The 12,551-nt window shown below is 39.3% G+C and overlaps 1 protein-coding gene across 2 annotated transcripts in view; it reads left to right on the plus strand.

Moving 5' to 3' along the window:
* Nucleotides 1-6,997, plus strand: part of LPL (lipoprotein lipase) — a gene marked incomplete at its 3' end in the record, with an annotated part of 29,785 nt that extends 22,788 nt beyond the window's left edge. Inside the window, exons 9-10 of one of the 2 annotated variants that reach the window (XM_082629226.1) lie at nucleotides 3,199-3,303; nucleotides 5,433-6,997. In XM_082629226.1, coding sequence (XP_082485352.1) covers nucleotides 3,199-3,303; nucleotide 5,433 — 106 coding nt within the window. Of the gene's footprint in view, nucleotides 1-3,198; nucleotides 3,308-5,432 lie in introns of those variants that run through there. The other variant, XM_082629225.1, reaches the window with a different exon arrangement.
* Between the last annotated feature and the right edge of the window lie 5,554 nt (nucleotides 6,998-12,551).

The raw sequence follows: 12,551 nt of genomic DNA on the forward strand, positions 1-12,551 counted from the left end.
CTTTCTTTTTCTCTTCTTCTTCTGGGACCCCTATAATTCAAATGTTGGTGCATTTAATGTTGTCCCAGAGGTCTCTGAGACTGTCCTCAATTCTTTTCATTGTTTTTTCTTTATTCTGCTCTCTGGCAGTTATTTCCACCATTTTATCTTCAGCTCACTTATCCATTCTTCTGTGTCAGTTATTCTGCTATTGATTCCTTCTAGAGTATTTTTAATTTCAGTAATTGTGTGGTTCATCACTCTTTGCTCTTTAGTTCTTCTAGATCCTTGTTAAATGTTTCTTGTATTTTTTCCATTCTGTTTCCAAGATTTTGGATCATCTTTACTATCATTACTCTGAAGTCTTTTTCAGGTAGATTGCCTATTTCATCTTCATTTATTTGGTCTTATAGGCTTTTACCTTGCTCCTTTGTAACATTTTTTTGTCATTTCTTTTTTTAAATTTTTTTAATCTTTTTGTTGGGTGGTGCTGTATTCCTGTCTTACTGGTTGTTTGGTCTGAGACGTCCAGCACTGGAGTTTGAAGGCAGTTGGATAGAGCCGGATCTTGTTGCTGAGATGAGGACATCCGGGAGGCCTCAGTCCAATCAATATTCCCTGGGGTCTGAGGTTCTCTGTTAGTCCAGCGGTTTGGACTTGAAGCTCCCAGCATAGGAGCTCGGGCCTGACCTCCAGCCTGGGAACCAAGATCTCACAAGCTTTGTGGCGTGGTTAAAAAAAGAAAAAGAAATCAGAAAGAAAAAAAGGAGCAGTACCATATCAAAGGATAAAAACAAAATAAAATTAGAAAGATAAAAAATATATTAGGAAAATAAAACTATAATTGAAACAACTGCAACAAGGTAAAATAAAACCACACAGAAAAAAAAAAAGCCTTGGCTATGTGGGTGGAATTTAGGCAGGGTGTGGAACTTAGGCAGGGGCGGGGTTTGGGGTAGGGTGGTACCTAGGCGGGTGGGGGACTGACGCTTGAGCGTGGGGCAGGACCTAGGCTGGGTGATGTTCAAGCGTGGGGCGGGGCCTCTGCCTAGGATGTGTGCAGAAAGGGAGAGGCAGCACGTTGGAAGGAGGGCCTCTGGAGTGTGGGGTTCTGGAGTTTGGAGGTAAGGCCCTGAGTGAGCGTGTGTGGGTGGGGTTTAGGCTGAGTGCGTTGGAGGGGGTCTCGGAGTGTAGAGGTGGGGCCCTGGTTGGGGGTGTAGGGGTGGGGCTCGGGTTCTGGCGGCAGGAGGGAGGCTCCAAGGGCAGAGGATTAGGCCCGCAAGCCCAGCAGGCTTCCCCGTGCCTAAGTGGACAGGGAAAGCACTGGCTACGTTCCCTTCCGTTCCTTCCCGTCCCACGAACACCGTCTCCCCCAGGGTCTCCCCCACCCCACTGGACCCCTAATCGTGGGTGGGTCCGCCAGTGTAGGAACTCCTGCCCTCCGCCAGCCGCCTTTGCTTTTGCTCCCCCTTCTCACCCTCCCACTCCCTCAGGGCCGGCATGGCTGGAGGGGGCCTTGGTGGGTAGCGGATCAGGCCCGGGATCTCAGCCGGTTCCTCGGGGTCCAAGTGGGCAGGGGAAACCTGGCCACGCTCCCTTTTGATCCTCTGCCCCCCCCCCGTGGTCCCCCCATTTCCCCCTTCCAGCGTGGGATCCCTTCCCCTCCCCCAGCCACCCCTCAGGGGCGCCAGTCCCATCCCGCCTCTGCTTCTCATCCCCCTTGACTCCCCCCATTCTCCGTGTCCTACCTGGTCGCTGGGGATTCCTCCCATCCCCTTACATGTCCCACCGGTGCCTGGTAGGTGCCCTAGTTGTGAGGAGACGTGAATTCCACGTCCTCGTAGTACGCCATCTTGACTCCGCCCCTCTCCATTCATTTTCATTCACTCTAATGCTATTACCTAGAAATAGTATTTATGGAGCCTCCAATGTTCAGGTGAAACTTTAGTAAGCTTTGTCTTTAAAACTACATTACCTAGATAATTACACCTATCATTTTTTAGGAGTGTTATTTTATTGTCATACTAGGGAAGTAATGGTATCTCTGCATTTCATGACTCTGAATTGCCACAGTCATTGAGTGAGAGTTGAGATTAGAAGTCAAGAATCTCAGCTTCTCATTTAGCACTGATTCTTGCAAGCACAAAACAGTTATGCAGAGGACCTCAGAGATGCCACTTGGACACTCAAAGATTAAAACTAACCTCTTCAAGAAGGACAAGATTCCAAGATAATCTCATCCTCTCTTCCCAACCCCACTCCACATAGATAAAATGAATTGCATAGAGGGCCCCGTAAGATTTAAAAGTTTTATACTAAATGTACAGGGATTTTGCAAACTGTAGTATACTATTATTGTAAATAAAATGACTCTTTAAATTAGGATTGATAAGGAATTCTCTGGTGGTCCAGTGGTTAAGACTCAGTGCTTTCACTGTGGAGGGCCTGGGTTCAATCCCTGGCTGGGGAACTAAGATCCCGTAAGCCACGAGGCATGACCAATGAATGAATGAATGAATAAATAAATAAAGGTTGATAATGTATTTCTCTTTTGTCATTTTCTTTTATAACCAAAGAGGGGGAAAAGAGGTTGTGAATGGAGAGGCTATACAGAGTATTTGTTTTCCCAGCAGGGCCAGTTGAAGGCTAGTTTGTGAATTCCCTAATGCAGACACTAAGAAGTGGTAAAATTGATCTTGTATCATTTTTTGGTGAAAATCTTGTGATTTTAAGCCTGCTCCAGGCTGTCTGTGTGCCTGTATGTACTGATGAACTAGCTTTACTGCCAGACAGTGGGTTAAGCCCTCAGATAACCCTCTGATTTGGATGTGTTGCTGACCTGAATGGCCTGAATATAAACAGGTAATTATTGGAAATATCAAAACAATCAGAACAATTATGTAGGAGTCAAACAGCACTGACTGAACCATTTATGTTTTATTTTTTAAAATTTTTTTGGTACGCGGGCCTCTCACTGTTGTGGCCTCTCCCGTTGCGGAGCACAGGCTCCGGACATGCAGGCTCAGCGGCCACGGCTCACGGGCCCAGCCGCTCCGCGGCATGTGGGATCTTCCCGGACCGGGGCACGAACCCGTGTCCCCTGCATCGGCAGGCGGACTCTCAACCACGGTGCCACCAGGGAAGCCCTGAACCACTTATTTTTGAACAGTCATTTTTATTGTTCCAATATGGTGTGTTCACGTCCATTTTCTTCCACAGGGTGATCTTCTGTTCCAGGGAGAAAATGTCTCATCTGCAGAAAGGAAAGTCACCTGTGATATTTGTGAAATGCCATGACAAGTCTCTGAATAGAAAGTCTGGCTGGTGAGCATCATGGGCTCTCTGGGTATCTTGAACTTGCTCTCTGAAGGATGTTGCTTCATGCATTACCCTTCACCCCTGAACTAAAGGCTTGGACTGAGACTTGTGATCAGAGCCTTCAGGTGGCCTTTCTCAGGCCTCCTGCATACACATTAGACCAGTGCATTTGCGTTTGGCATACTTCCTCTATTTTCTTTTTCTTTCTGTTCTTTCTGTCAGCTCTGACCTTCACCCCAGGTGCACTTTTTAGATTTTATTTTACATCTTGAACTACCACAAAATCTTCACTTCTGCTTTTTCCTGTACTGCCCCATTTACAGACCCTGTGTGCAGTGAATACAACACAAGTTAGAAGCCGTGATTGCGGCTGTGGGTGCAGCTCCTCCCAGGATGTACCCAGGGGAGCAAAACATCAGCTGCAGCCCGAGTCCTTGATTCTTCAAGTGCCAGCAGATTCCAGGACAGAAAGCCAAAGGGGGCAGCCACCAAGCATCCATCTCAAAACCCCCAAAAACAGAAAGCTAGTGGACTTAGAGTTTAGGAGATGGTTCTCTTTTCCATCTCAAAACAACTGCCTGGCTCTTTTCTACCTGACCTTTAAGGCTAATCCACATGGCAGCTGTCAGCTGAATCATGCCAGAGTGTCAGTACTAAGTAGAGACTGAACATGTGACCTTCCCCATCCCCTCCTGAATTCCCAAAGTGTGCCACTTTCATTCCTCCACTCATTCCCCTGCCAGAAGCCAAGTGCCGAAGGCTTATAGATATAAAGAGGGAAAACTTAGATCATATCATAGAAGCCAGTGACATAAGAAACAATGGGAAATGTTGGTCACAACATCATCTGGAAATAGAAAAGCCAATTGCTTTCGGTTTGTCTTCTCCCGGTTACATTTATAGACCAAAGTACAGAATAAGAATTTTCTAATCAAAAAAAGCATATTAAAGACCCTAATGTGGAATATCTCTATTACTTTTAATTTCCATTTTATAAGATAGTTTATCCATGGATAATTATGGATTTTGAATAGATTAGAAAAAATAGGCAAAAAGATAATAAAATCATTATAACTATCACCCAGGGACAACCCCCAATTAACATTTTAATTTATATCCTTTCAGACTTTCTCTATGCACATGTAATATTTACATTCTTTTATTTTTTTACATAATGGCATTATGACATATGTACTTTGAGTGACAAGATGAAGCCATCTGGATTGAAAACATTAATGTAAGAGCACTCAAGATAAACTTGAAATGGAGAATAGTTACTGGTATTGAGCCAGGGAGAATAACTGAATTTTTGTCTAAGTGGAGACTTCTACTAAGAGCTTCATTGCTTTGTTTTTCCTCATCACAAATCTGAGGCAATTTCACACTTGCTTTAACTCTTTGAAAGGAACTCCTATATGAAGTTTTATACATTGCTTTTACATTACCTATAAGCATACACAAACACACCTCTGCATACATTCTCTCCAAATCATCCACAACTCTAAATATATAATGTGAATTTAAAAACAAAACTCGAAAAATTAGGAAATAACTCCAGCTGTTTATAAAGAATTTCTGGTCATATTGGTCATATTATTTATATAAGTTATAAGACTTTATCTGAGATAGTTATGATACATTCCTCATTTGATTATAAGACTACTGGAACAACAGATATTTAGAGAGCTTTTTTTTTTTTTACATCTGATCTTTATCTAGGAGGTAATTATGAATCAGACTAATAACCGTCTGCAGTTTGTCGCCTCTGTGACTAAATTAATCAATCAAATAAAAGCTTCTCTTTCTGATATAACTCTTTAGAACTCTCAAGAAAAGAAAAAAATAGGTATTTTATTTAACAAGTTTTAGAAGTAAGCAATCTTCCTAAAGTTTGAAATCATTTGGTTCAGTCTTCTGAAAATGATACTCCTTATCAGGACATGGCTAAGTAAATATTAGAGTGTCTTTTATTATTATGAGCCTGCCACTTCCTCTGATTCAGTTTATTCTCACAACCTTTGTTCTGAACTTCCAGTTGACTACTTTTTCACCATGAAGGTAGTGGGGGGAGGGGAGGAGGGTTATAAAACACTAAGCAGGTAATAAATTGCCATTCTTCCTCTGTTTTCTCTCAGAAACTGGGCAAATCTACAGAAGAAAGAACAGCCTATGAATTCTATGAAGAATGAAGTAACTTTTACAAAAGACGCCCAGTGCTTTGGGTGGTTAAAGGTGGATTTTCCTGAGTATTAATCCCAGCTCTATAGCCTTGTTAGTTATTTTAGGAGACAGTCTCAAATACTGAAAAGTGGCTAATTCAATTTGATGAGTAGAGTGGCCAAATAGCACATCTTTCAACATTAAAAACAGCAGATATGAAAAGCACTGCCTTCTGTCCTTTGAGAAAGAAATAAGAATTGTTTGGGCTCATGGTAAAATAATCAGACCTCTTCATATAGTAAGTTTAGCCATAGCCTAAAATTGATTAGAACCTCACATTTTAATTGGAATCCTGTATTTTCTAGACTGATAACCTTTTCAAAGTTTTCTCCAAGTCTAAATATAGAAAGTGATTTTTTGTGGCATGAGTTGGACCCATTTACTTATCAGTCAAAATACCTGCTTTCTTGGAATTATTCTCCTCTTGCCATTGGGATGTAGCCCAGGAGTTAACCAGGAACTAGTGACTTGGAGAGAGGAATGGAGAATAGAGTTGATAAAGCACGAACGTTTTAAATACTCCCTGTGTTGGTTGCATCATAAATAAGTTACAAATTAAAAGACATATAATATTGAGATCAATTAAATCTTAATAGGCTTTACTGTTTATTGCTTAGTCTTTCCCCTTCCTTTTCTTGCTTTGTCTCAAGATTATATTTTAACAAATTTCCCTGGATAGGCGTTTAAAATGAGCCTGTTATCATCCGCTGACACATAATTTTAACTACAGAGAAAGAAAGTGAAACAATAATTTTATTATCAGATTTTCAAAATTATATTCATTGATTTGAAGTCCTTTAATATACAATGGTTACTATTTAATTTTAGGCTTATTTCAGCCATGCTTCAGTCAGACTTTGAGCATGTCTCTTTCTTCCCTAATTTTGATAAGAAAATATGTGCTCAAGGTCAAATTTTGCGTCATGCAAACTCTTACAAATTTTAGACAAAGATTGTTTTTACTAAGTAAAGAAATAGAAGAGTTACAGGATATATTCATAGGCAGTGCTTAAAACCATCGTGGGCAGTTAAAAGGATCCCCCATTGTTATAATCACATGGAATATCGTGAGAGTTGTTGTTGTTTTTAACAACTAGTCAAGAGTGAGTGAACAATTATTTATAAACTAGATCTCATATTTTCAGAATGCTTTTCTATATATTATTATAAAATGATAAAGAAGTCAAATATCTCAGAGGCTATTGCTGGGAATCCAAACTGTGAATGTGTGTGGGTGTCTGAACACATATTCACGTATGAAGCCCCACATGTATGATTATTTCTCAGCGTGGCTTGGAAAGTAAATGATCAAGAGATGTATTGGAACATAATGGAGTAGAAATTGTTCCAGTGGTGCCAGCACTTAAGCCCTTCGTCTGAGAAATATGGTTTGGCCTGTACAAAATAGGACGAATGTTGTGATTGACATCAGCCAGCTTGGAATGAATTCTCTCTAAAAATAAAATGTTGTGCGACATGTTGTTGGCATCACCCTTTATTGTTAATTCATTATTTCTCTGGATTTGGGTTTTGAGCAAGGGTGCATCAACTTAAGAAAATATGAATCAAATTAGTGTATGCCCCTGGGAACTCTGGCTTCTACAGACTTCACTATATATATCAGCAATGCTTTGGCTTTAAATGTTATTTATTAGCTGTAAATATATGTGTGTATGTGTAAAGGGAGTTTGTACATATTGGAAAGGTCATTGTGGCTATCTGCATTTATAGCTGTTTGGTGCTAACTTTGTACATGTCTTTATCAGTGACAGCCTCACTGAGCCAACTTACTCTTATGAAGTAATACAATAAAATGGGCTTTAAAAAAACACAAAACTTACTTAACTATGTGAAGAAATGGAATCTGCTTTTAATAAAATTGATGAAATTTTATTACAATACTAAGTCATTATTTTGTATCATTTAAACCCCTCCAAAAAGAAATTCATTCTTAGGGCAGATTCATTGAGCAAATTTTTACTGAGTAATCCTATGTTTAGTAAAAAATATAGCTTCTAAAAATTACAGTGCATATTATATTTTATTTTTTTATATTTACATGTGTACAAAGCCTTAGAAATCCTTTAAATTATAGAGAAAAATGATACAGAATTTTTCCTAAAAAAGTACACAGGACTTTCATTGCCTGCCAGATCCTTTTTCACAAGTAAAATGTTAGATTAATATAAAAATATCTTTCACCATTTTCTGGAATAGTGTTTCTATTTCTGAGGTCTGATCATTAGCTATAAAGTCAGTGGCATTTGTGCAATAAAATGAATTATTTAGGATGAGAGGGTGCATTTTTAGACCTTTTCTTTGAATTGTCTTGATAATGAGAAAGAACAACATACAGGGTCATCCCTGGTAGTCCAGTGGTTAAGACTTCACCTTCCAATGCAGGGAATGTGGGTTTGATCCCTGGTCAGGGAGCTAAGATCCCACATGCCTCGCGGCCCAAAAACCAAAACATAATACAGAAGCAATAGGGCTTCCCTGGTGGTGCAGTGGCTGAGAGTCCGCCTGGCGATGCAGGGGACACGGGTTCGTGCCCCGGTCCGGGAAGATCCCACATGCCGTGGAGTGGCTGGGCCCATGAGCCATGGCCGCTGAGCCTGCGTGTCCAGAGCCTGTGCTCTGCAACGGGAGAGGCCACAACAGTGAGAGGCCCGCGTACCGCAAAAAAAAACCAAAAAACAAAAAAAACAGAAGCAATATTGTAACAAAATTCAGTAAGAACTTAAAAAAAAGGGGACTTCCCTGGTGGCTCAGTGCTTAAGAATCTGCCTGCCAATGCAGGGGACATTGGTTCGAACCCTGGTCTGGGAAGATCCCACATGCCGCAGAGCAACTAAGCCCATGCACCACAACTACTGAGCCTGCGCTGTAGAGCCCACGAGCCACAACTACTGAGCCCGTGTACCTAGAGCTCTTGCTCCTCAAGAGAAGCCGCCACAGTAAGAAGCCCGCGCACTGCAAAAAAGAGGAGCCCCTGCTCGCTGCAACTAGAGAAAGCCCGTGTGCAGCAATGAAGACCCAACCCAGCCAAAAATAAATAAATAAATAAATAAATAAATAAATAAATTACTTAATTAAAAGAAAAAAGAACAACGTACAGCCCATCCATGTAACTAAGTAAGGATTGGTTCTTAGAACAATCAGTACTTCTTAGTACTCCTGCATCAATTTCTAGAGCAGGGATTGCCCTTCTGGGACTCAGAATAGCTTGCGATTAGTTTGGCTTCTTCGTCCACACGTTCTTCATTTAAAGTGTTATGGATTATACATTTTGTTTTTCTAGTTAAACTAAAGTACGGTTTTATAAAATCTGTAATGACCTCTTAGGAAATTTAGACAGTTAGTTACTAATGTTCTAGACACAGCCTCTGTTTTTTTCATTAGGGAAAGTCTTTTGGAACACAGAATTATTATATGTGAATGACACCATCCAATAAGGTATGCTTATCAGCTACTTCTGGGATAACCCAAGCTTCTAACCTACCTTATTAGCATTCAAACTGTGCCCACTTAACTTCAGAAATGCAGTATCTGCACCTGATTGTTCTCATTTCCACTCTTTAAGTGTCAAATGATTAAGGAATACAATAAATAATATTGTAACTTTGTATGAGAACAGATGATTACTAGACTTATCATAGTTATCATTTCATAATGAACTCTGGAGTTCAGCTGAGGGTCCCCCTTGAGTCTTTGGCTGAGTACTAATCACTGTGCATATATGTGTGTGTGGGAGTGGAGATAATGAACTACCAAAGGTTCAGGAAAGAACCATCCAAAAGTAATAGAGAAAATAGTACCTATATAGTTCACACAGAAATAAAATAGTGCCTGTCTCCAATTTACAGACTAGAAAAACCTCATAATTAGTGAGTTATCAAGTAGAATACACAAAAGGGCTTTGCCTTGGTAGTTCAACAAAAATAGCTCTAAAATAAACACTTCACTGGTCCTGTCAACACAGCTTAAAAGCAAGACCCAAAGGCTAAAATTGTTTCTAAGAACCTGCATCCCAGAACAAGGCTAAAGAATATTTATAAGAATTTTAAGCATCCATCAAGGCAAAATTCACAAATGTACCTGATCAAAATTATCAAGAATGCAAACGGCAGAAAAACATGACCCGTAACTAAAAAGAAAAAAAAATCAACTAATCAAAACCAACGCAGATGATAGAATCAGTAGTTTAGGACATTAAAACAGTTATAGGGCTTCCCTGGTGGCACAGTGGTTGAGAGTCCGCCTGCCGATGCAGGGGACACGGGTTCGTGCCCCGGTCCAGGAAGATCCCACATGCCGCAGAGCGGCTGGGCCCGTGAACCATGGCCGCTGAGCCTGCGCATCCGGAGCCTGTGCTCTGCAACGGGAGAGGCCACAACAGTGAGAGGCCCACATACCGCAAAAAAAACAACAAAACAAACAAACAAACAAAAAAACAGTTATAATGACTACATTTTATGTGTTCAAAGAGCTACAGGTAAGATTGAGTATGTTAAGTGTAGAAACATGGAAGCTTTTTTAAAATAATCAGACATCTAAGGATGAAAACTATAATGTTTGAGATGAAAAATAAACTGGATGGAATCAATGACAGCCTAAGCATTGCAGAAGAAAAGATTGAGGGATGGGAAGATATACTGTACAAAATGAAAAAGAGAGTAAAAAGTACCAAAAATTAAAGCTTCAGTGAGTTGTGGGATAACTTGAAGTGTCCTATTATATGTGTAATTGGTGACTTTGAATGAAAGCAGGGGTTCTTAAGGAACAGAAAATATATAAAATGAAAAAATGGTAGAACATTTTCAAATCTGATGAAAACTATAGATCCATACATCCAAGAAATTTAATGAAACCCAGAAACAAGAAAACTATACCAAAGTACATTGTAGTTAAGTTTCTCAAAACAAGTGAGAAAGAAAAATTTAAAAGCAGCTAGAGAAAAAAGATTATATATGCACAGAGGGAGAAATATAAAGATGGAAGAATATTTCTTGTTGAAAAAAATGCATGAGAATACAAGTGAACAACGTCTTTAAGTACTCAAAGAAAAAAACCTGTTGCTTAGAATTCTATACCCAGTAAAAATGTCTTTCAAAAACAAAAGTGGAGAAAAAAGAGTTTTTCAGACATACAAAAGTTAAAATAATTCATTAACAGCAGGTGCACACTACAAGAAATGTTAAAGAAATCTTAAATATTCCTTAGGTGGAAAGAAAATAGTACCAAATGGAAATAAGGATCTACACAACATAATGAAGACCACTAGAAATTGTAACTGTCTGGGTAAATAAATAAGACTTTTTCCTGTTATTTAAATGTATTTAAACAATCATCTGGTTAAATCAAAAGTAACAATAAAGAATTGTGGGTTTATCACATATGTAGAAATAAATAGTTGACAATAGTCCAGAGGCTGGGAGGGGAGAAATGAAAATATTCAATTGTAAGGCTATAATGCTATAAGTGAAGTTGTATCATATAACATCATTAGAACAAAAACTGTCATAAGTTAAAGGTTTACACCATGAATAGTAAAGCAAGGAATAAAGTTACAAAACAGCTAATAAACCAGCAAAGGGAGATAAAATGTTGTAATAAACTTAATCCAAAAGAAGGGAGAAAAAGAAGAAAAGGGATACAAATAACATATGGGACAAAGAGAAAACAATTAGCAAGAGAATACACTTAAAACTACGTCAATAATAACATTAACTGTAATGTCATAAACACACCCCTCAATAAAAAGCAGACATCATCAGAGAGAATAATAACAATACTGAGCAACTAGAACACTCATACTTTACTAGTGAGAATGTAAATAATATACTCATTTTGGAAAATAGTTTGGCAGATTCTTAAAATGTTAAACAAACATCTACCATATGAGTCAGCCTATACACTCCTGGGTATTGACCAAAAATAAACGAGAGCATATGTCCATACAAACTTGTACATGAATGTTCAAAACAGATATATTTGTAATCACTATAATCTGGAAACCACCCACATAACTATCAACGTGTGAATATATAAACATATTGTGGACTACTGATACACCTAACAACATGGATGAATCTCAAGATAATTATGCTGTGTGAAAGGACACACAAAATAAGAGTGCATACTGTATTATTTCATTTACATAAAATTCTTGTAATTTAAAATTAATCTGTAATGGCAGAAAGCAGATTAGTGATTGCCTGAAGAATGAAGGGAGGGAGGACTGGAGAGAGAGATTATAAAGGGACCTGAGGAAATATCTGGGGTTGTGGATATGTTCATTATCTTGACTTTGGTGATGGTCACACTACAACAACCCTTATTAAATTGTACACTTTAGAACTGTAGTTTATTAACATCAATTATACTTCAATACTCTGTCAAAAACAAAAGAGAAAAGAAGCTATATAATATTTACCCATGGACATATTAAAAGTCATTTTATTTCTTATAGAGATCCCCATGCTCCTGGGGCCAAAGTGGTCTTTAACTGAAGAAGGGTCTCACAACGCTCTCTTTGCTCCAAGGATACCGTCCCCAATTCTTGCAACTTTAACGTAACAACTTGTCTTAGAGAGACCATCATGCCTTAATCCCATCATGCTCAGTAACTTTGTTTTCCTTGCTCACCAATGAATCTCAAGATTCCTAGGTTATTTATCATCTCCTGACTCTCATTCCCTTGTGATTCTGTATACTCCCTAACCTAACTCTGTCTCTCACCCTTCTCCAACCCCACACACCCTTCCACAATTTCCAGTTCCCTGACCAAGGATCGAACCCGTGCAGTGGAAGTGTGGAATCCTAACCACTGGACCTCCAGGGAATTCCCCATCTTCTGGAATTCTTCATTCGTCATCAGCAAAATCCATTGTATACACATCTTCTTGTCTGAACATAATCTTTACCTTCTTTCTCTGAGATTGGCTGTCCCTTGAGAATACCTCTTTCCTGTAGCCTTCTTTAAGGGTAGATAGTCCTTTCCTCTTTTATCACTTGACCTGAGAGTGAGGTAG

Source organism: Mesoplodon mirus (assembly GCF_964341445.2).
Source record: "Mesoplodon mirus genome assembly, chromosome: 1".
In the NCBI taxonomy this organism is placed as follows: Eukaryota; Metazoa; Chordata; class Mammalia; order Artiodactyla; family Ziphiidae; genus Mesoplodon; species Mesoplodon mirus.